The sequence below is a fragment of the Serinus canaria genome, chromosome 3 (assembly GCF_022539315.1).
Source record: "Serinus canaria isolate serCan28SL12 chromosome 3, serCan2020, whole genome shotgun sequence".
Taxonomy (NCBI): domain Eukaryota; kingdom Metazoa; phylum Chordata; class Aves; order Passeriformes; family Fringillidae; genus Serinus; species Serinus canaria.
The window spans coordinates 94,286,887-94,312,446 of NC_066316.1; the positions used below are offsets into that span (position 1 = coordinate 94,286,887).

The 25,560-nt window shown below is 34.9% G+C and overlaps 1 protein-coding gene across 1 annotated transcript in view; it reads left to right on the forward strand.

Moving 5' to 3' along the window:
* SNTG2 (syntrophin gamma 2) overlaps positions 1-25,560 on the forward strand; it is a 213,572-nt gene that overhangs the window by 98,998 nt on the left and 89,014 nt on the right. The window contains exons 3-6 of the mRNA XM_050972453.1: positions 7,395-7,451; positions 7,539-7,596; positions 18,200-18,243; positions 18,353-18,394. Coding sequence (XP_050828410.1) covers positions 7,395-7,451; positions 7,539-7,596; positions 18,200-18,243; positions 18,353-18,394 — 201 coding nt within the window. The remainder of the gene's footprint in view (positions 1-7,394; positions 7,452-7,538; positions 7,597-18,199; positions 18,244-18,352; positions 18,395-25,560) is intronic.

Here is a 25,560-nt window from a genome sequence, read left to right on the forward strand (position 1 = left end):
TTTTTTTTAAGCCAAGGAAATTTCTGTTGCAAGGACTTCTAATATTGCAGTTTGCCCAGTGACTTTTCTACCATTGATGGTGTGGTATTTTAGTTCAAAATGTTTTTTTTAGGAAGTAAATAATTAACAATTTCTATCTTTTTTTTCCTATCTTGTTTTAAGCATCAGGTGAATGATTAAGAGTCTTCCTTTTAAAACTAAGATCACTTGTATGGAGAAAATACATTATTTAAGTGTTTGTTATTTGTTTTCCATGCTCTGGAAAGCTGACCTAGATACTTAGAAGAGAGCTATCAAGTAATTCCTTGTGAACTTTATTATAACAGATCATATGCTTGTCTATTGTCTATCGCAATAATTTTTTCCACTTAATGAGTTACACTGGCTTTTTAAACAATGCAACTATTTCTAAGAATATAGAAGGCTATTAAAAATTATCCAGACTTGGGACTAATGTTTATACAGACACCCATGAAAAAAAAAGATTTTCCTGGAAACCAGACATTATAACCAACAGTATGGCAAATCCTTCTCTCAATAGAGTTATTTAGTTCAGACCCCACCCTAGGTGTAGTTTTATAGAAGAGCTGCTTCATTATTTTTCAAAGTGGTCTTTGGTTGTCTACCTGGTAAATGATAAGATGATTATGGTTACAGTTCCCTTAGAGGACAGTATTGAGGACTTGTGGAAATTCAGACATGTATTGATCAGTCAGAGTGTGGCTAACTGTGTGATATTTACATTTTCCTCATACTGCACTCATCTTTTAATATACTCAGGACATACATAAGTAGTAACAGCAGTGAGTAAGGAAGCAGCAATCAAAACTCAGTGCTTTTTGGCTCATAGTCAAGTATTCTTTGACCCTGACTGCCATATACTGGAAGAAGGAATCTCTGTTCCAGTCCTAGGTGTTGGCATTGCAGTTCATCTGGTGTGCTTATATGATCTACTGTATATCTTTACATAATAAAATGAGGCTGTCTGGTTCTAGCCTTGTCATGTGGGTGCCTATATTGTTAGACTTTGTGATTGACCATAATCCAGCACCTTCTCTTTTTAGCATGTTTTACATACCTGCTCTCCTCAGTATGGTGTTTTTTTTAATTCCATCTGCAAATAATTTTGGCAAGAGCAGCCCCTATTTTACTTTTAAATCCTTATTTCTGCAAGAAAAGTCAGTGTTACAAATGGATGTGGGGGTTTGGATTAGTCCTTGCCTTTTGTCCAGGCTTCTGGCAGCAGGCAGTAGCTTCATTGAGGCATTCAGCACCTCAATATCCACTTTCATTCACAAGTTCTTTAATAATGGCTGATTTGGTCTATTATAGGATGAATTATTCACTTAATAGACAAAAACTAATAAACATAAGACTTAAACTAATACTGCACAGGAGTAAGGATTAAAAGAGGAACTACTAGTAGATGTATACAGTGCAAGGTTAAAGGTACCTATTAATGTTACAACTAGCAAAGAAATAATGTAACTTGGGATTCGGTGTGTATTACCATGGAGATGTTGATGCAGCACACATCAAGATCCTTTCCCTCGATTCCCAAAGGGAAGTTACCATGGATTTGTGTTCACAGGAGTCTCAAACGATTTAGGGTGTGTGTCTAGAAGGCTTCTGCCTCTGTAGTAACTTGTGTATCTTTTATAGTTTGTAAAACAGTGTCTCTTAGTCAGGAATATTTCTTTTATCTCTTCCAACATCTGCTCTCCAGACTGAGATGTTGATTCTTTGCTGAGGTCTGAGCCCTTTTGGCACCAGAGATGACCCCTTGCTGGGCCTTTTGAGCCCCTGGGTTATCTCTTCTATATGCACCAGTCTGTGGTAGAGAGGAGGGGAGGGTAGGCTTCCTGCCACAGCCAGCCAGCCAGCAGGGGCACAGCAATCTGCAGCCACTGGGTAGGTGGAATTTTGCTGCCAATAAGTGAGAAGCGACAATTTGCTGAGGAAGCTCAAGATTTCGCGAGGTGGAAGTTGCGAGCTAGGAAAGCCCTCATCATGGGTACTCCCCATTTTGAGGAGAAAATTTCCTAAAGAATTTCAACATATCCTTGCTCACCACATTCTCTTTTCTTCTTTTGGGATGTGTAACAACAGCAGGATGTCTGCCTTTTATGATACATTTTACTGGGTCTCACATTCCTACAAGATCTGTTTCTTCAGTCATTTTCTATCTCATAAATTCCTCATGGTACCTGTCAAGGCTTGCTAAGAAAAGGAACACATGGCTGATATGTTAAATTCTAAGAAGAAAGCTAACTCTATCCCAAGTGAAACCAGGACAAACTATCTTCTTACCCGTTCAGTTATCAGACTGTTTCTTCCCCTGCATCCATGCAGGATAGGTTACAGGCTTCTCTAAGTCTTATTATTGCACTTTCTTGTTTTGCTTTTTCCTTTCCCCTGCATGTTTCCCAAGGGCCTGGGTGGCAAATTCTGCATTCTTTTTCTATTGCAAACCTGTCATGTAGTATCTGTAGTTAATTTGACATCTTACTTCCAACAAGTATGGAGAACATCTGAGACTACTTCTTTCAATAAATACCAGACGCAAATTTAGAAGTTGGAATAAATTTATTTTTAAGAAAAATCCTGTAAACAGCACAGCAATGATTTCTTTCTTTTCTTTGTTCACTTTTTCCTATCTTTTTTTTCCTATCCTATTTTCCTAAACATACTTTTTATGTTTAAGGACTGCTCTGTTATCTATTAAGGGTTTAGTCTGTTGTGGTTTGAGTGTGGGGACTAGATAAGATCAGGCATATTTAGTCATGGCTATTTAGCAAACATACAATATATGTTTGCTATATGTTGTATTAGATCAAACATATAATTTATCATTTGCACATGTTCTTTTTCTGGGTTAAGTAAAGGTGACTAGTTCCCTTGAGGGAAGACCAGTGATTCTTGTCTTATTTGGTAATTTTGATGATGTGTCATGGTACTGAGCCTGTTGGTGTCCCTATGTTCCATGGGATTTGTTGGTGTGGCCATTGTTACAAACATTACTATCGATAATAATCATTTGTACCCATTTTTGCCAATATCTGTCTGAAGTAGTATAAGGCACGCAGCACCCCTTGAAAATTGCAGAGCTTAGCCCAGCTCGTCTTAGCCCATGGGCACCAACTCAGGCTAACAAATGGAATTGGTAGCAGGAATTTAACCTTGTAATGCTATTGGTCAGTGAAGCCAAAAGATGGAGAGGAAGTGACACCATCACCCTGGGGCAGTGGTCAGCTTAGTTACCCCCAAGGCTGTTTTTGGGGACACGAGGAGGTGTGACCTTGGCAGCTCTGTCTGGCTCGTAACTATGTCCTACCCTGAGAGTTACTCCCACCAAATTTAATGCTGTCAGCATCCAGGTCCTGCAGAAGGAAAGATACCCACAGAGGACACAAGTCAGCACAGAGATTTTCCATTTGACCTCCTTGCTATGGGAACAGGGCAGTCCAGGAGGACACTGGTAGGTTCATCACAGTAGTCTCACTGATAAGTAGAAGGGAAAAGAACAAATTAAAGTGTTGGTGATCTGTCTCTTCCAACCTGTCCTAGCCATTGTGAATGGGTTTGTTTCCTAGAACAGATTCTACAAAACCTGAAGAACATGGACTGTGTCAAGTGCTCCAGCCAATTCTGCTATGTACTTCAGTTTGATGCTTGGAAATAATATTTTTATTCATTAATATTTTCAGACTGGAACAGAAAAGTAAAATATTGTACAGACAGAGCCTTTTTTCCAAAATGTCTCTTTATATCAATGATTTTGGAGTGCTTCAAAGCAGAATCTTTTTCTGAAATCCCCATAGTACATTACTCAGATAGATAGACAGATAGATAGATAGATAGATAGACAGACAGATAGATAGATAGATAGATAGATAGATAGATAGATAGATAGATAGATAGATAGATAGATAGATAGATAGATAGATAGAATACTTTTTTCTAATGAGAAGTCTTTTACCACAAGTGCCAGTCCTGGGTGTTAACAACCTGTTACTAATGACATATTAGGTAGGCATTGGCCTATAGGTGGATATAAAATCTTCCTAAAACACAGTAACAGAAATAAGCTCTGCAATTGCCTTCTTAAGCTGCCCATTAAGCTCAGTCATACCACTTCATATGAGCAAATAACAAGACATAAAAGACCTTCCCAGAGATAAAATTTCTCTCATCATTGTTTTTTAACAGAATCTAGTAAGTCTTCTGTGTAGAGCTACCTCATACCTAAAAGATGGGTATTTGACCATATGGTTCTCCCCATATTTTTAAGTTCCATTCAGTTTGCAGCTTATAAAAGTATAGCAATTTTTTCAGCTGTATTATTCATTTTAGCTGTTATAAGCAGCACTGCAGCTGTTACCAAGTAGTCTCTTCTTTATACAGTTGTTGAAATTGTGTTCTTTTGAATATTGTCTGCATCTTGTATGGATAAAATATTGTTTTGCATCTGCTTTTCAACATACTCCCTGTCTGGCTTCATTCTTGGAGTTCCTGAAATTTTCTGCCTCACCAGTTGACAGCTTGCAACAATAAAAGGTTTCAAAAATATAGGAATATTTCATATTGGTATCCTGCAAATTACAGTTTTATTTCTTACATTCTGTATATTCAAATGCATCCTGAAGTTTTATGTGGGGTACTACTTTGTCCTGTAATCTCCTAGAAACAGGAAACCAAACAGGCTGTTGTGCCATGGGGGGTACATAATTGCTTCTGCTTGGTATCACACCTGTAAAGAGTGATTGTTACAGTGTATACATCGGGTGCTTTGGAACCCATGAGAATAAAGAGTTTCAAGAAACCATAGACACTATTAAACAAAGCAAAGTTTTTGGTAGTTAAAAAACAAAAAAAGGTGTAATTTAAAAAATTTTTATTTCAACTTTGCTGTTCAGATTTATAATTAGTAAGACTGTCTAAAGAGTTTTCCTTGCCTATAATGAAATAAAATTACACAGTCAACTATAGCACTGTATTTTTTTTTTTTTGACACTGATACAAATGTTTGTCTCACTTCACTCTAAAACCATAAATAAATTCATCTGGAAATAAAAGTTATAACTAGCCTGCAGGCAACCAAAAAGTGAAATAAGTTGTTTGTTTGTTTGACTGAGACATACATATTGGGCTTTCAGCTGCATATGTGCATGACATTAATGTCACAAAAAGATAGGTTCGTTTATTTCCCCACAAATATTGCAGTTCAGTTTTGGGAAGATGTTTTGGAGTAGAATTTTCTTTCATAGTTACTTGCAAAGCTACTGTGGGTTTCAGTCCAAATTTCGTAGTCATGAAATATTTTCCTTGCATAACAAATTCAGGACTTATTCAGACCTTAAGTCTACTGAGCTGACTGTCCTTTTTCTGACAGCAGCTATTAATGTTTCCTTAGAAAAGCCAAAGAGGGCAAGAAAGTTGTTTTTCTAGTCATAGCAAATTATATATGATCATAGAATTGAAATAAATTTATGTAAATTATCTTGATCATGATACTTAATCATGCTCAGCTTACAGCATTTTTCTTTGCAATTTGAACATCTTGAAAAGAAGAAAGTTTTTCGCAGTTTTTAAATATAGCCTTTACTAAACTGTTATATAGGAATAATTTAAGTATGAGTTTAATATCTTGTTTTAATAGAAATATTTGAATACCTATAATAAGCAATACTATGAACTATTTAAATAGAAAATCAAGATTATACCAATGTTATGCAAATAGATTGCTTTATAGGACTGCCTATCAAGCATATAAAACCGCATGTTAGCTCTATTTGACAGTATAAGATGCCAATAAGTAGTACCCTAGTTGTCTTTTTTTTAAAACTTCCAAAGCTATTCATGTATCAGCTTTCAACTTGTTGCATTGTCATGCTAAAGCAAACTAAAATGTGAAAATATTTATTGCATCATCTCTTCCTAATGATGGGATATATTAGGATAATATATTTTCAAGGTGTGAGTATAGGTGGAGTAAAACAAGAATTAAGTAAGCAGACAGCCATTAGCTCCTGGGAAGCATCTCTTGGGAGTGAGTCACTGAATTCAAAGTTAGGGATGTATCCTGATTCAGATCGGATCTGGACTTGGTCAGCGAGTGTGATAATTTTGATCAAAAGTTATGATGCCGTTCCAAATGAAGAAAAAAGCTATGAAAAAAATTGCATTAGCATGGATTTCAAATAAACTGAATTATATCAGCTGAAATTGAATCATATAAACCTTTTGACATGTCAGGTGCCATGTTCATAATGCAGCAGTTTCCAATTTTTAGCATAGACTAGTGTAGTAAAGTATTCATTGGAACAGAAGAAATTTTGAAAATGTATGAAACAATTCCTAATTTTTTTTCCATATGGGTTATTTTTATTTTATCCACCTAAAATGAAACTGAAATTCCAGATACATTTTCTTTTGTTTTCCCCTGAGTCAATATGAACATATGTCTGGCATGATGAGTGTTACAAAAAAAAAAAAAAGAGTTATATATATTAAAATAACTTGTTGTCCTAAGATTGTGGTCTTGGCTACTAAAATAAAAATTTATATTTATCTGAATTGGTGACATTGTAAAACACCCAGACAGAAAGTATGCATACTGGGGTAATCTTATATACTATTTCTAATGTACATAGAAAGAAAAAAATATTTTATCTTGTATGTTCAGGAATTACTGTAAAGATTGCCTTCTATCCACTACTGTTCAGCATGCTCCAAAAAAAGTTTCCATCAACTGTATAATTATTGTCAACAGAAGAAAGTGCTGTTATTATCTTGTCAGGCACCATGAGTTACACATTATTGAAACGTCAAATTCAGCATACTGTTAGACATATGATAAGTTTCTTTAGAAAAATATTGATAAAGGTTTATCTTCCTTATGCACTTGAAACTGAAATGAAAAAATTAAACATTTGAAGTAGACTATCACCAAAAGTTTTTCAGTATATGCTCCGAAAAATTATAGAGATCTGAAGATACAGACTAGAAAGCACTGGTATTTTTGGTTGAAAAATTAGAACAAGTGTGCATACATGATAGCTATGAAAAATGCACATATCTGAGCTTTTCACATCATTTATCCTTGTCTAAGGAAAAGAATGTACAAACTTCTTTTCAGGAAGAATATCACTTCAGAGATAGAAAAGCATAATAAAGTCTGAATACACAACTCACAAGTTCTGCTTTTTGGGACAAGGAATTTATTAAGTGCCTATAAATTAATGTTGAATAATACTTACAAACTGATTACGCAGATTCTAGAATCCTTTTAGGAATTATTTATTTTTAAAGTAAATGAGAGCCTAAGAAAATCTTTTATGCTCATTCAGATATTGTATTTTCACCTAAATTTATTTTTCTACAATTTTTTAAAGCACAGAACTGTTACACTTCGTAGACAACCAGTTGGTGGCTTGGGCTTAAGCATAAAGGTATGGGTAACACCTCTTTTCTTCTTTTAAATTTCAGTATGACCACTTCAGTCTTGAGATCTCATGGTTAATATCTCTCTCTTACAGGGTGGTGCGGAGCACAAAGTGCCTGTCGTCATATCAAAAATATTTAAAAACCAAGCAGGTAACATATGCTATTTACTTATATAGTACTGTAGTTATTAATAGTTTCAGGAATCTGTTTTTACTTCAGTAAGACAGTTATGTTCTAAACAAAATAATTAAAGTCACTTGCAAAAACATAAGTATGACAGAGGAAATCTATTGATGTGCTTAGCTTTTATAATGCAGAGGATAGAAAAAGCACAAGGCAATTTTTTTTATTCCCCACAGTAATTCACTGCCATATGGTATGAATAACTGTGCCTAGGTGCCCACAGAGAGTAATTTGTAATGTTTATTATGGTGAAGATAACACAACACCTAAATCAGTACAGTCTACCCTGGTTAAGAATTACTTTGGCATTTATCTAGCAAAAGAAATCTTTGGGAAACCTTTTCAGACCTGAAACTGAACTAAGCAAGTTGGAGAATTTGTCTGGAAAACAAAGGGGCTCTTTAGTGAGGAAAACTTGCATGTGGGTGGGCAGTGCCTTGCAACATGAACTGAGTGTCTTAGGTGACCAAAAGCAAAGTTGTGTTCTCTTCTCTGATGGAGGTGGGCATGGGGATAAGCTTGTTCTTTTGTTTTCTGAGGCAGTTTTTTACATACTTTAGATTTGTTGTCTTCCAAAGCTACTATGTGTTTCCTCTCTTCCCTAGTATAAATCTACCCATTTCATGTAGCCTTTCCTTCAAAAGAAGACAGACTGTGATCCTCAGTGCATGTCCTGCTCCTTAAAGGTCCCAAAGCCACTGACATGATCTTTTTAAATCATCAGGCTCTTCTCCTGCTTTGCTGTAATGGAAATTAGGCACATTTGCTTGACACCATGTTTAGACTCATGCTTTACTAGGTCACATGCTGTGCTGAATTTTCTCCTCTGCATTTTCTTCAGGGAGTCCTTTTCTTACTTGAAATGAATACTTGATTTCATCTGATACCTAATGCATACTGAATGGATTGTCTGTTCCTGTATCCTATTGGAAACACTGCTTCAAGTTTCCTGTGTACAGTTCTTACATTTCTTTTTATAATAATTTTTCTGCAGTGAGGAAGAAAATGTGTTTTTATATCAATTGTGTATGGAACAGTGATATGCTCCTTAAATACACAGTATTTATAACAATAACAAGAAAATGTGTATTAAAAGAATAACAATAAATTAATATAATCATTCAGATTGAAGGGAAGTAATTCGGGAAATTACTCACCAACAAGGGAAGCTATGTCCTGCTCTCTTAGGGCATAGTACCCTCAACCAAGGTTAGTAGTGAGTTTGTATATAGAATACTTGCATTCAAAGTTTTGTACATTGTGAGTAGTTTTTCTTTATCTGTATTTATTTGTAGAGAAACAACAACAATTTTATGGGGTCAGCTTTTTACTTGAAATTTGAAAATCACTCCTCAGAATGTACTTGTTTTAAGATCTTGCAATCTTTTGTCTGAGGAAATTCCAAAATCAGTAGTGATTATAGCTAGGGATTGTAGTTCTGTATCACAGAAAACCCACATGAAATGTTCTTGGCTGGATCAGTGAGGAATGAAGACATTAACACACCTGGCAAGGTATGAAGGAAGTAGTCAGGCAGGTTCCAGTTTGCTCCTGCATCCCTTCTAGCCTGAGTGAGTCTGTGATTCAGGTAGTGCTGCAGGTGCTAAAGATCAGAGATCTGAGATAGAAATGCTTTTTGGGGCATGTGGCTTATAGCACTCCATTCCAGTTACTGAATTTCTTTGCAAGATAAAATAGAGAGGAGTTTTTATTTGCTTGTTTCTTCCAGAAAATAAATATTTCTAAAAAGCATCAAAAGATTTTCAGAAGAATTTTGGAAGCACTCAACCTTCTTCTACTGCAATTTTTTTTTTTTGCTTGATATATGATCTCACAAATCTCAGAGAGGTGCTGATATTCAGTACAGGAGAAAGATAATAATAAAGGCTATTCACAATGTTACTCTTCTAGTATTATACATAACTGGAAGTAAGACAACATGTCTAAATTTATCTCACAGTTATCTCACAGTTGACATTGAGGCAATATTTCTAGTTTCAGATTCTACTGTTTTAATGTAAGAGAAAACAATCTGGCAATATTATTTAAGGGAAAATAGGAAGTGTTCTATAAATATGTGCCTTCTCTCTCCATATATAACATATATATTGATACACAGACACACATACCAAAATACAGATGTATTTACATAGAAAGGAGTATCTGTAAAAACTTTAGTATAATGAGAAGTGTTATACATGACAGAGAGATGAGACTGGTGCAGATTTATCTACAACTAAGTTTTGGACAGAAAATCTGTATATTCATATAGCAGATAAATCACCAATGGAGTTTCATTACATAAGGTACTAATAACAGTGAAACTGATTGGCTGGCTTTAAGAGTGGCCTTTAGTTAGGCAGTGAGATTAATTGCTGCTTCAAGCAAATGTACTGAATTTTAAAAAATTAAAAAGGCTTTATTGTGCAGTAACATTAGAAAATAAATAATTTACATGATGAAAAAGCAATTTCTTATCAGGAATTTTACTGTTTTCTGTACTTGAATAAAATGCCTGAACGTACATGAGTAAAATTCTCCTTAATAACTAAAGACCTAATTTTCTAAAATGGTTGATAATTTGTCATACTTTTCATGGAATTTAATGCCTTTTATATGACAACACTATAAAATAATGTTTACAACCTTACTTTGTATGAATATAGTACTATTTTTAGTTCCAAAGGTAGAAGCATAATAGAATAAAACAGTTATTTCTCTTTTAGATCTCTATAACCTTTGTGCTATCTAAATAAAGTAATTAGTTGTCTATTTTTGTACTGTTTAATTTTTTCAAACATTGGATGAGAGATTTTGTTGGCACTGACCTAAGCATCAGCTGACAGCATTTGTGCTTCAGTTTTTGAAATAGGATGAACATTTCAATAGGATTTCATTCCATTATTTTACAGAAGCACATCCGTAGCAGCAGTGCTTATAAATACTATTCTTATAGTTTTTACCTCTCAGCTGTGATCACTGTGTTTATAATTTTCAAATTAAGTTATTCTAGATCACTCTTCTTTCCTGAACAAGTTTACTGAAGCATACACAGAAACTCAGTTCAGGAGCATAACTTTGCATTTTTGAAATACAAGATTATTTGGTCACTCAGTGCTGGAGACTGATGCCTTGCAAATCACAGTAAAAAATACACTGAGTTTTTCCTAAGCACGTCCTTCTCAAAAGTATTAGAGCAAGTTTTGCTAATTCCAATGACTCATCACCAAGTCCAGCCTTTTAAATTTTCTTTATTGATTCTGCCTTCCATTCTCCCAAAGATTACTTCTTTTTTCCTACCTCCAAAACTTTTGCTAAAGTTAATTGAGAAGGGAAGAAATTTCTGTGTCAGATAGAATGAGAAAAAGTAAATGCAAACTTTAAAATATAATATAATGTAGAGTTGTAAACTTGAGAGTAAAGTGATATAATTAGCCACAGAGTAATTTTTATCCCATAGGAAATTATTTCACTTCCAAAACCAGGTGTTTTTCCTACCCATATATCAAATTATCAGTTGACTCAGGGTATTAATAACATTGCTGATAATGTCCCAGATTATGGAAAGAATTATTGATGTTGAAACTTCCAAGTAACGTTCTATAAAGCCTGATTCAGGCTGGTTTGGATTACAGGGGTTTTTTAATGTAATTTATTACGGTTTTGGTTTTGTCATTTCCTTTTGAAACTGGCTTAAGACGGAGTACATTGTACTCATTGTACATTGATTGGTGATTTGCTATTAGTTTCTCGGTGTGTTATATTTTTATATATGTGGTATAATCATGCTTACAATTTCTTTAAGGCAAATAGTGCTGTGGACTTACAGTCAAATAAATGTAGAGTTCTATTCTTAGAGCTATATAATGTAATGTCCAGAACTTGGAAAGGAATCATATCAGTCAGGTTTTCTTGTTGTACAGTGAATCCATCAGATCGATAAAAAATACTTCAGAGAATCTTCAGATGCTATATGTGGATAAAGTATACAAGATTTCCTATGTTTACATCTTGCCCTGTGTATTCCCATTTTTAATTACTGAAGATTCTTTATGAGTTTGTAGAATCTTGATGGTGGAGGTTGTAAAAATGAATAGATTTTCAAACTGAAGTTTATCGTATGTATTAATGATTTACCACATATAATATTGGAAATTCTGGTTGTTTAAACATCAAACAATAAAGTACTGTTTTGTTGCAGAATTATCCAGTTAACAATCACATTTTCATCTGATGCAACTTTTCATTTTGTGAGACCTTTTTCAATAATTTGACTACTGCTGCAAGTTCTGCTCATAGCTCCTGTAACATGTGGAGTCAGACAAGCAGCAATGATGGAACAGAGCAGTGGGTTCAGCTCATAAGGCGTGATGAAAATAGGTAAATAAAATTAAATAAAGTGCAGTGGAATAGTATTAGCTTGCATTGTGCCAGTTCCAAAAAAATCTCCCTTAGCTTTAAGAGCCAAAATTAATTAAAATCTTATTTTGAACACATTTTCCCACCTTCTGTAGCAAAAGTTGACTCATAACTCACATTCGGCTGTGTTGAAAAAAATCTTCTGTTTTATGCTAAGTCCATTTCTAACTGATGCTGTCCAGGACTGGAATGAATTCCAGACATTCAGCAACTGAAATATTCTTGGCTTAAAACCATGTGCTCTGCAAACACAGACTGTGTCCAAATATCACATCCTGGCTCCTGCATTCAGGACTCTCTGGAGGACATGGCATCAGTATGATGAGGGCTTTTACCAGTTTCACATGCCAAAGATGGTTCAGTCTGGAACTGTGATACCTCCTCCATGGGTATCTTTCTGGGTTTTGGTGTTGACTTGTCACAAAAGGGTACAATCTCAGTAACCCAGCCCAGTCTGAAGAAGCTGGTGGGCATGATGTCAGATTGCACTGAGCTGCACAGCCTGGTTCTATCCACAGCTAATGTTCTTCATCCCTGCAGCTGTATTCACCTTAGCTTCTTGAGCCAGCCACCTCAATAATAGTGATGAGTTAAGGGCAAACAGAAGTATTTAGGTTTATAAGGAAGCCAGAATGGATCGAAAATTTGTTGCACTTTATGCTAATGAGGGTGAAGACTGAATACAAGGCTGTCTTTGAACATGTAGCCTCATTAGAACATAAGGCGTCATTAGAATATAAGACAGCTGAAGCTGGGTGGTGTTTAATCTTTGGATAATATTTCCTAATATCACTTTAAAATTTCTTCAGGATTTTGTTTTAGCATTAATCTTATTTTCGATCAATCTTTTATTATCTTTGACAGTATTATTTTTCTTTATTATTAAAAATCTAATGAGATATGAAGTTAGCATACTCGTTGTTCTTTCTCTTGGACCTATGCCTCCATCTCTAAACTTATTTTCAGAAGGCATGGAAGAACATTCTTAATATTTTCGATTTTCTTTTTAACTGTTGTCTTCTCAAGACTAGACTGGCCATGAAAGGCAGTACCTCTTAATAAAAGGAAAATCTTAATGAACTGTTGAAAATCAACAAGTAAAAGCAAGGTATTTTGATCTCCGATTCAGGAATTTTTTTTCTATTCAGCCTAGTAAGAATGTATTTAAGGTCCAATGTCTGTCAAAAATTGAGTTGATATAGTTGTGTTTTAAGTCACAGATTAAAGGTCTTGCTTGCAGCAGGTGGATCTTTACAGTCAGGAGTGTAACTATGTCCAATTCATGGAAGAGGAAGGGAAAAATACATCTCTATATATTGAGGTTGTCTTTTGCATCCTTAATAATAATTTTTCCAATCTTTTCATTTCATCCAGTTTCTTAACTATTCCTTTGGATTTTCTTCATGCAATTAAATACTTATGCATATTTTTAATGTTAAGCTTGTGAATTTAGAAATCCATGAAGTCAGTGCAGCTCACTGTGTGCTTTAAGCAGCATTTTTTGTCATAGGACATAGTACCTTGTATGTTTCTTGTGTGATTCAGGAATTCAACAAAAACTGAGTGAAAATATGTATTGTGACCAATCTTGAAAAATATAAAGACATCAGATTACCTACGACTCAAATCTGCATAGAGATATGCATCAATTAACTAATTCTAAGTAAGTATTTCCAGACTCTGTTCAGTAAATTTACCATTTCACCACCTTAGCAGTTTTGGAAAATTTGATACAGCCCTTCTTCAGCTCTAGTGGATAAGAAAAGTAAGCAAAGCAAAGCTAGAATTACTGGTTTGTTTCCCTTCTCACTGAGTGCAAAAGAAGTTTTAATAGATCATGGCACTGTTAGAGGTTGGATTTTTTTTTTTTTACAGGTTAGAATGATGGATCATTTATATTTTGAAATTTTTTTTCAAATGCAATGTACTCAAAAATAAGATTTTAGGTTTTTTAATTATTATTTTCATACCATTACTTCAGCATAAGCCCTTTTAGGTTTCCGTCATGCTTTCCTTCGTTCAGTATTACTTTTGAATTTAATCAATGTACAGCATTTAATCAGCATTGAACCTCTTTAAAGATAATTAAGATGAACAATAAAGGTGATGTTGCACTATTTTTCAAGTAAAACTTCAAGAGGAAAGCTGGATTCTGAAGAAGTTGCATTTATTGTTTCAGTAAATAAGGTAGCCCAAAGCTCTTTTTGAAGTATTTTGGGTTTAGTGTTGCTTCATTTTACACATAGTGACTGCTAATTTTAGAGTAGCCTTCCATAAGCACCTTTGTATATGAGGATTCTGCTTGTGGGAGAAAGTTTCACTGTGTGGAAGATTTTACATAATATTTTTATCATGTAGGAAGAATGAGATTTCATGCAAGCATCAATAGATGTCTTGAGGTTTAAAATATGCCTTAGAGAAATAGGACTGACTTTTTGTTTCCAAATAGTTTTTCCAGTCATTTTATTTCCAAACTATATTGTAAATTCTGCATTGTAGTGACACACCCTCTACAATTTCAATTACAATATTTTTGAGTCACCATCATTGATTTTAAATTATAGACCATTGGCTGGACCCAAAGACTTTCATCACAGACATGTCAGCAAGCAGCAGGTGTCCAGCTTATTGGTTTAGTATGCAGCATAATGCACTTCTAGAAAAAATTCTCTGATTTTCCCAAATGCTGTGCTTGTTTCAATTCATAGAGTGTTTGGTATTGACCACATAATGCTCCTTCTCTCATTTACTTATGTGGACAGCCTTGATTGTTTTTCAAGATTCTGCAAGCAGGATATAATTGCTTTGTGCTCTTACACTATAAAATTTATTGGCTAACACACATGAGGTGGCTGGGGATATTGCAGTGATGAATACTTGTGGAATGAGCAATGGTTCTTTGCTGACCTGGCAGTCAACAGTCCTGGGGGAAAGGTTCAGCCTCCACTGTTCCATAGAAGACAAGGGAATTATCTTCTATGCTGCCAAGTTACAATCCTCCATTTACCCAGTTTTCTTCCTTGAGGTTTTATACCTTTTCATTTCACTGCTTTTCCTTTTTAAGCCTTAATCTGTTAAATAGTGTTATTTCAAGAATTTTAGCTGTGTCTAGAATTTAGTCTTTCCTTTTTTGCATGAATACTAGTCTGTATTTTCTTATAACTTCTGATACAATCCAGCAGTTTTCTCAGAAGTCTTTGACAATGTTGCACAACTGTGCTGTTGTGTCATTATGCAGTGAATCACAGGTAGATGAACATCGAGGAAAATGGTAATACCTACCTATGTGCCCACAAATCTTCATCATGCACTCTTCCATCAGGACCTCAGCTTTCACACAAACATTTTCTGGTTCAGTATGATTTGCTTTCTTGCCCTAGATTTTTCTGTTGCCACCTCTTACAGAATTTTTTTCCAAAATAACTTCTTACATTTCCACATCTCTTTATTTACTGTGCTTTTTCCTACATTGCTGTTTCCAACTGATCTTCCCAAAAGCAACAGCTGCTTTGCCCACCCAGCAGAGCCAACATCACGGAGCCTCAGGAAAGCAGCACTGCTGCTGCCCACATGTGCTGTCCTCAGAGTGGCTGACTGGTACTTGTTGAAGAGCAAACAAGCACATCTGCCTTGCTGCAGGGGGTTGGACCATGAATCCGACTGTGACCCCCGCACTGACAGAGTCATATCTGAGGATTGGCTTGCTAGGGTTTTCCTCCTGAAGGAGGCTGAGGACACACTGTCCCTGTGTTTCACCTTGTTTGGCTGCTGTCCAGGTCCTACACTGATTCCAGTTTCAGGGACTATTGCAGTACTTGTAAGCAAGATCTGCTTCTGCTTACTGGGGCCTCTTGCAACTGTTACTGGCAGCAGGAGTGCATCACAGTGTGGCACTGGTGTGCCCTAGGATAGGATGCTTAGGGGTCTGCAAAACAGAAAGTTTGTTGTACTAATTTTCCTTGGTCAGCTTTTCTTCACTTGAGAGCACTTAGACTGGAGGACCGGTCTGATCTCATTTAAAATCCCTGAAACTTACAGTATGGATATAAGGAGCCTCATCATCAACTGCTTTGATTCATGATTCCTTTCTGTTCTCTCTCTTCATACATGCCTTTTGTATCCTGGTGTTCAGCTGGGATAGGATTAATTTTCTTCTTAGTAGCTGGTATAGTGCTATGTTTTTGATTAAGTATGGGAATGATGTACTGGTATTAGTTCTCGCTAAAGAGTGCTTTCCCTAAATTGAAGACTTTTCACTGTCCCATGCTCTGACTGCAAACAGGTGCGCAAGAAATTGGGAGCAAGCATGGCCAGGAGAGGTGACCCAAACTGGCCAAAAATATATTCCATGGTAAAGAAATATTCAATCCCATAGAACATCATCCTTGGAATATAAACTGTGGGGAATTGGCTGGGAGCTGCCATTTGCTGCTTAGGGATGGGCTGGGCATCAGTCAGCAGAAAATGAGGAATTGTATTGTGCATCACTTGTTTCTCTTGGGTTTTATTGCACATTGTCTCCTTTATATTACTATTATTATATTATACTTCAATAATTAAACTGTTCTTGTCTGAATCCATGAGTTTTTTTGGTTTTATGGAGTTTTTTCCAAGTCTTCTCCACATCCCTGGGGGCTGGCATGGGGTAGAAGAAAGGGGTTGGAAAGGAGGGTTGAGCAAATGGCTGCATGGTAAATAGTTGCCAGCTAAGATTAAACCATGGCAGCTTGCTGATACAAACAATGCCTAAAATTTCTCCACTCACTTCTGAATCAATCAGACACTGTGGAAAAGGCATATACATCCTTTGAATTCATCATTTTCTTCTTTGCCTCAACTGGAATTTCAAACTCACCCTCTTCCTTCTATCTCAAATTCAAAGATGCTTGCACTTTTTTAAAACAGTCCAAGGGCTCTAATATAAGCGCTGAATTAAAAATTGTTCGCATTTTTCACTATTGGTGTATTAATAACATCTCAAATACAAGTTTGGTATTGAGATGCCCACTCTAATGTTCATCACTTCTACCAATGTAGGTGCCCAGAACAGATTACTTTGGATTGCTTTCTGACAGTTTTGAACTGCTTTAATTCTGTTAAATTTCTGTACATAGATGTCTTTTCTATGTCAGCTATTAAAAACTATATGCGTGATCTAAATACAAAGTAGGATGAGAAGTGGGGTAAAGACCTCCAATGCAACTTGTAACATGATTTTTAAAATAAATAGAGAAATATTTCCTAAGTATTTACTAATGAACCCTAATTTTTATTTGCCAAAAGAGTGATGGCAAATTTCTTTTTTAAAAAGTGCTATTTTGTAACAAAGGCACATGTGCAGTAGCAGCAGCTAAATTGCAGAAATCAAGAATATTTTATTCAGTCTTTTCTTTTTTACTTCTATTTTCATTTCTCATAATAATGTCTTCGTTAACCCTGATGGCATTCTTCTAAGCCTCAAGGTGTGACCTTAAAGGTCATGTATAAGACTAATAAGCCTTCTTTAATAAGTCTTTTAAGGATAAGAGCCCTAATTTTAATTAATGTATGCATTTTATGAGATAAAAATCCTCAAATTCCAATCAAAAAAAAAGTTAAAAAATTGAAAGTTAGCAAACAGATCTCAAAAATGTCATTGTTTTTTTCTATGGAGAGTTGATTGAAGTTTCATGATATTATCTCCATTAACTCGGTAAGGCAGAAAATATGCAAATTGTATGCAGATCAAAATAATGTTATTCTTAGGGACAAAACTAAGTCAAACTTCATGTTAGAATTATATTAAATTCGAGTCACAACCTCTTTAATTACAGCAGTCCCTGTTTCCCTTTTGTGGAAGAATAATGAAAAGTGTGAATCACATTTTCCACATAATTTATTGAAATCCTTCATTAGTGAGAATTGACATTTGTATTCCATACTAAACAAGTTCTTTATGCTTGGAAAGTAGCTCCCTTAATTTGTTTAAAATTGCAAGGAATCTATTACCTTTTTTGGATGAATACTGATTGCTGTGCCATTGGTATTTTTACAACCAAATCAGTTTCAAATGAGGATTACAAAGAGTCTGTTAAAGCAATTGCTGGAAGAGAATATAGCATTTTTTCAGTACTACTATCAATTAAAATCTACTCCTTCTGTAATCCCACAGCTGAACAGACAGGAATGTTATTTATAGGAGATGCAATAATACAGGTCAGTAAACATTCACTTTTTTCCACAGACATTTGTTTCATACTTGCTTTTATTTCAATAACTAACTTTGCATTACAAATCATTTTCTCCCTATCGTATCTGTTTTTAGGTTAATGGTATAAATGTAGAAAGTGCTACCCATGAAGAAGTGGTAAGTCATTCCACATTGATTTTTATTAGTGTACAAAATATCCTATGTCCAAACTGTTCTGTTTCTGGTCTTGTTTCAAGTGAATTTATTCTTTTTTACTATAAAGACAGTGCCATTGTCAGATTTATGATATATTTGATTATTAAAACTTTTCCAGTTATTTAATTCCATTTTGAATTCAAATTTGCCGCAATGTTTGGTCTAACCTAAACAAAATAATTTATTGAATAGTGGTCAGGTTTTACAGATTTGCTTCATTTGTCAGACTGACTGTATGAGGACAAAGCCAGTTCACATTCACTCGATGTGCAGTGCTTTTCCAGTCTGCAGTGCAAGGCCATAGAGATAAAAATTGTTACCCCTGTTGCCTGTTTATTGGCAGTATCTCAGAATAACATCTGTAGCAACCATAAATGACATGGGCTTTGGCAGTCTTATCAGCAGGGCAGAAATTACATGGGCAAAGGAACTAAACCTGCTTTTATTACTTGAAGGTGATCTCTCTAGGTCAAGATAAAGTGCAGCTGCTTGATCTTGCAGTCCTTTTCTTGGTGTTGATTAATACCATCGAGCTGACTCTCTTACAGACACTCTCAGTCTCAGTAATAGTTAGATCTTTTGTGTATTGGTGAACTGCCCTCCTGCTGCTTGTGTTGTTACTGCACAGAAAAAAAATTAAATATCCAGAAAGCTACTCCTCACAAAATGTAAGTTACTTCCGTTTAAGGATTGTTTGTAAAAACCAAGAAGTGGTCCAGAACTGTCAGTGTAACCCAACAGAGATGAGGAATGAGAGAGAAAAGCAAAGTGCTGTTCCTTTCCCTGTACGTGGGAATTCAGTAGAAGCATTAAGCATAATTGCTACTGCCACTGCCTGTTACTATAATCAGAATAGGGTTAGAAAAATGTGTCAGGCAGTAGAAAAAAGAAATAGTGGTTGAGCTAAAAGTCCAACCATTTTTATGAAATAATGGTTGAGATAAAGTTCTCTTTATTTGAACGTTGGGTTTGCAATTTGAAGTAAATGCTTTAAAAAACAAGGTTTGGGTACCAGAAACACCGCTGGTGAAGAAGGTACATAACATATTAACTTGTTACAATATATTAAGCTAGTAATATAATAATATAGTGATTATGGGTAGTTGTCCAAAATACGGGAGGTTAAGGATGAAGAGCTCATCTAACTTTTTGAAAATCATACCTACGTCTTCTCTCTCTGTAAAGGATGCCCTAAATGTCACCCAGGTTAAATGAGAGGTGCTCCAGCACTTCTGTTCAAAACACACTCACCAGTGAGGCTTGGGTATTCTTCATCCACTCTGGGTTCAAGTTTACACCACCTTGTTAACATAATACAATGGAAGCCTGTCAAAGGTTATGAGTCATTCTTTTGGCTTGCTCTATATGCATCTGGCATTAAGGGACAGAAGCAAATATGTTTCTTACATTTTTGGTGTTGAACTGATGTTTTTTTTCTGTTTGTTTATATTGTTAGTTTGTCTTGCTGTGGTTTGAGTATTTTTTTTTAATTGTAACTCTAACAAATGTTTTCAAAAAATTTCTTTCAGTTTTTTATTTTGTTTGCTTGTTTCACAATGGCATTCCTTGCTGTTCAGACTTTTTCTCTGTTTGCTTTTACTTTCTGCCATTTTAGAATGTCTGCTGATTCACCCTTGCAGGATGTGAGGAGGTGCATTCAGTCAGCACACACTTAGAAACCCTTTATTTGACAAAACTGAAGCTTAAGTGTGATGTACATCAGTATGGCTCACAGGTGTTAAAGACCTAAAACCCATTGGGGTTAATACATGGGAGGGAAGGCTACAAAATCTGACAACTTTAGGGAGGGAGGCCAGTTTGTTCTGCCTGCTACCTCCCATCTTCCCTCCTGAGAGGTTTATGTAGTTAGCTGGTCCTGCTTGTACAAAATAGGTAGTTTTGTTTCTTGACCCTTGAACTCCAGCGGTGTTAAAAGGTGATTACTTCTGGACAAGCCAAACAATTAGCTACTCTGTCAGCAACAATTTTACAACAAACTGGCTCTCCTGTTTTTTGCTTCTGATACTAGATTTTGTTTTTCTCCACAATTATTCAACCTGCTACTATCACACATTAGTTCTGGCTAAGGGTGTGGATAGAATAAATAATGCAGAATCAGTGCCAAGAAAAATTCTGCTTTTGTAGTAGGTAATACAATAGTGTGGAAAATTGAAAATAATTTCTCTTCCTTGAAACTTAAGTTTATTTTTAGAAATAGTATACTGGTGTGGAGAATGCAGAAAATGTTAATTCAGAGATTAATATAGTTTCTGTATTGTTTATCAGAGTGGCAATTTAATTTTCTTTCCCTGGTGGATAATCAGGTTGTCAATGTGCATAACATGAAAGGAGCAGTCAGATCTCCTGAGTGGAGAGAAAGAGGGAAGCAAAGATAAAGGAGTATTTTGGTTGAAGTTTACAAAGGTGTACCACTTGGTGTTCTTTGGCTGGGACTTCAATTTTCAAGATATTCACAATAAACTGTGAAAGGAAATGAAACGTGAGATTGAAGTTTTCTGATTCAACAGAATTTTTTAGATTCATAGAGTCATAAAATGGCTTGTTTGGAAGGGATCTTGAAGATCATCTACTTCTAACACCCCTGCCATGGGCAGGGACACCTTCCATTACACCAGGTTGCTCAAAGTCCCATCCAGCCTGTCCTTGAACACTTCAGAGACGGGATATCTTCAGTTTCTCTGGCAACCTGCTCCAGTGCCTCACTACCTTCACAGTAAGGAATTTCTTCCAAACATCTAATCCAAACCTCCTCTTCTTGAGTTTAAAACTGTTCTCCCTTGAACTATCACTACATTCTCTTGTAAAAAGTCCCTCTTCAACTCTCTTGTAGCCCCCTTTAAAGTCTGGAAGGTCTCCCCTGAGTTTTCTCTTCTCCAGACTGAACAACCCACAGCCTGTCATCATAGGAGAGGTGCTCCAGCCCTTTGAGCATCTTCTTCACCCATCTAATAATCAAAGGGCTGAGCAGACTTCTTGGCATTTTGTGGTGTAAGTCTGAGTACTTTTCTCTCCCTGTTCTTAGTGAAAGAGATTCAGAAAGATTTTTGTGAATCCCCGAGGTAGGCACTGCCCTCTGCTGAAATGCACTAGAAGCACCTGCTTGTTTGCACCATAAGCAAATTGTAGGAAATGTGATGAAAAACCATCTCTGTTGCCTTTCAAAGGGGAATTGGACAGGGTTCTACATAAGCTCTCATGAAGACTGTTTTGTATGAACCTATGATTAGTTCAAATGTAATTTTGTATGAAATTAATCCTATTTCAAGGATTAATAAACTGATTATTTCCATTAACTAGAAAATGCAGGAGAGGGTGTTTAGTTATACAAAAATAGAAAATTAGGTGTTGCATGTTATTTTTTTCTTACTATATATTATTCATGTATTTTATGGTAAAATAGTAAATATTTTATAGTAAATTAGTATGTTTACACATTTTTAGTATTCTTTTTTGGAATTTTGCTCAGTGATCCAGAAAAGTACTTGGAAACTTTTTTTTCTTTTTATTTACAAATATTCTCAAAGAAGGACGTGGTTAAATAAACAATATCCATTAAAACAGAGAATCTATTCAGTAGGAATAATTTTAGATTTTCAAAATTTTAATGGTTTTTTCATCAATAGTAATGAATTATTAAAAAATATTTAGTACTTCAAATGTTCACTGTAATGCTATTTAATGTGTCATCGGCATGTCTGGCTGGCAGTGATGAACATGTTTTTCATTAGGCTGACTAACTAAATTTTCAGGTTCAATCCTTGCGATTCAAAGATTGAACCTGAAAATTTTTTATCTTCATTGAGATACTGCGATTTTATTTTCATTTGTGCATTAGCTATTTTGGAATTGAAGTTCTCTGCATGTTCTTCTGGAATTCAGTTCCAAATGGTGGAGCGCAGATTATGAATTTTAGCCATATAATATCATCAAATAGAAAAATGGCAGAGAATTCATAACTAGAACAGGCACATAATGGTTAACTACTCAATAAATATATCAAAACTAATAAAATAATAAAAAACATAGAGCTAGAGTGATGGATTTTGTTAAAAAAAAAAATTAAAAAATATTATAAAATAGCTTTTCAAAGAGATGCTTGAGAAGTAGCAAAAATAATTTTTTATTTACAACTTTTACTGTGTAATAATATCTTATTAATATGACTATATGATTAAGTAGATTTTATTGATTTATTAAATAATTAATATTCAAACAAATTAATATATGTATTTCCAATGTGAAAATTGCAGTGTTATGCTCTGTTGATGAAACCATGTGTTAATACTGGAATATGTAATTCATTATTTTTTGAGGAAACAACTTTATGACATTTAGAGAAATAAAAAATAAAGTTTTTATTTGATATACACAGAAGGTTTAAAAACTTAAGATTGCTGCTAGAAATAGTCAACAATACAGACCAAAGTTCAAGGAAATTTTCTTTAGCTAGATTGCCCAGGTAGTTGCTACACTAACATGTATAGATACCCCCACAGACCTCCATAAATTTCTGACCCTAGACTGACTATTAACTTCAATTACTCCTTGAATTTCTGCAGTTTTTCCTGTGGGATGCTTTTGGGTTGAACATGCTTTTTCACCCATCAGAAAAGATGTTAATAAGTAAAAAATGCAGAGTGTAATTCAAGTACAACAAATATAAAATGAGTATTAAATGAAGGAGAAATTAATATTTTTCTACGTAGACAATATTTTTCTATGTATGTTTCATTTCTTGGAGGTCTGTCTCAATGGTACCAATATTGCAACTTCACAGTACTTTTAACAACGCTCTGCATGATTCACTTGAATAGTTTGTCCTTTGTAGTGCATTTTTTTTTGTTTTCTCAGCATAAAAGAAATATTCTATTAATCTTGGAAGGATAATTCTACCAGATCCAGAAGAACCAGTAACTGAGTTTTTTTCACCTCATGTGAAGATTGTGTGATTCCTCTGCATGAAACCATTTGATTTCTTTCTTCAACTGCACAGCTGTCACATTTTCTCAATCATTTCCAGGGTTTGCTATTAGATTGTGTAGACTGCTTTTGGTTTTTCAGATGGTTTAGATCGTAGTGAACTATTTCTGCTTAGAGTTTACGCCAAAACCTTAAGCATCTCATACTTTTCTCACTCGAGCTAATTTCCAACACTGACCTATGTTGTCATTAGGTATTCAAAAAGACTTTTAGGGCGTTCTACACATCAATTTTTCTGTGACTAGTTTCTGTGTAAGAAACTTTCAATTGCATTTGATTATATATATTGTCTTCCCAATGTGGTGCTGTTATCATTTTCTTTAAATGGACAATTTGGGGCGTGGAGTAAAGGTATCTTGGATGGTTTAAGGTTTTGATGTGCTCCAGGCTATGAGAGTGTCTCCAGTTACCTAAAGACATGTGAACAGAAACATCATTGGTAGAATCCATCACCCAGAAGTAGTATTAACAGGGACCTTGCTGAAATGATCTCAGACTGACCCTTTGCTTTCTTTATTATTAGGGGGCTTATATTTGGGATCAGCCAATGTGAACATATAGAATTGGAACTGTTTGTAGGTTCCTTTCACCACAATGCACAATGCAGTTTTGACACACAACTGTTCAAGAAACTGCATCATTTCTATAACTTGGTTTTCATTGAGAAGCTCTTTACACATTAAAAATTCATAAAGTTTATGTTTAGTTAATGAGTTGTTATATATTTATAGGACTACAGACAAACCAAAGAAAAGTTATCAATCTTTTAAAGATTTTACTTTCTTAACTTTATCTTAGCAGTAGTCCTCATTGTTCATTTGTCGTTGCCTCAGTTCTAAAGGAATACTTCAGCCATCTGTTGTGTGGACAGCAAATACCTGTGAATGCTGAATGTGAATCTGCAGGACAGCTGCACACATCAGACCTGAGGCAGAAACTGGGAGAAGTGAACAAACTCTTCTTTTGAGCAGCAATTATTAATGATTTTACTCTAATCACTTTCATTAAGACTTACTGTGTACTTCAGAAAATTTGATGCTGCTATGTAGGTGGGCAGAAATAAACATCAATAGCAAAAAGGCTAATATGTGATATTTGCTGGACTTAGTTTTCTTTCAGTTGCCCTATAGAATTTTCATGGAGATTTAGTCACAGCAGAACCGGAGTTATCATGACAGTGAGACAAATAATTTTAAAAAGTTTTCCACCTTGTTTGGATGAAAACTATCTAAATTTAATTTATTTTCTCCAGGTGCTAATTTCCCATAAGTATTCTATATCCCAGCACTGAATAAAGCTAAAGCTACATAAAATCATGAAATTATAATATAACTTTACAACTTTGTGGAATGTACAATTCATCCTCATTGTTTCCAGATGCTCTAAGAAGTGTGATTATTTCCTCATTGAATGCATCTGGCAACATTTCTCACTAAGAAACAAGTTATAGGATACTTTTGGTCTCCAATGTCTTTCACATGCAAATGATAAAACTCACATGCTTTAAAACATGATTTTGCCATTTAAATTTGCATCCATTTGCCCCCTTACTGTGCCTTTGTAGGAGATAGCAAAATTTTAGAGAAAGTTTTTTTTTTTAATGGACTAACATAAGTACCTGTGTAAAATGTACACCTCAAAATATTATGCAACTTTTGTAATGTAACTGTGGAAATCAACTTTATTTCAAGCTCCAAATATGTTAAGAAAGTATTCACATTTGGTAGTTCATGTTTCAGCACTGCTGTTTTACCTCCATCATTTCACAGGAACTTAATTTCCTGCATTAGAGAAGCAGAAAGTACACTGGCATTATGAGCATTTCCAATGTGCATAATCTTTGAGCACAAAAGCAGAATTACTATAATTAAAACTGATGGAAGAATTCAGGTACCTCACACAAAGGAGCTTTAGGAGGAATTGAAATCTTTGTTAAGCTATAGATGCAAAATGTAGCACTTAGGTAAAGCACAATAGTGTGGCTGGACAGCTACAATTTTAAGTAATTTCTAAGGGTACAAGGAGTTAAGATATTTAATTTTTTTTTAAATGCATTCCTTTTAAACCCTTTTAAATTTATATTTATTTCTTTAATAAGTGTTGAAAGATGTACAAAGGATTTATGA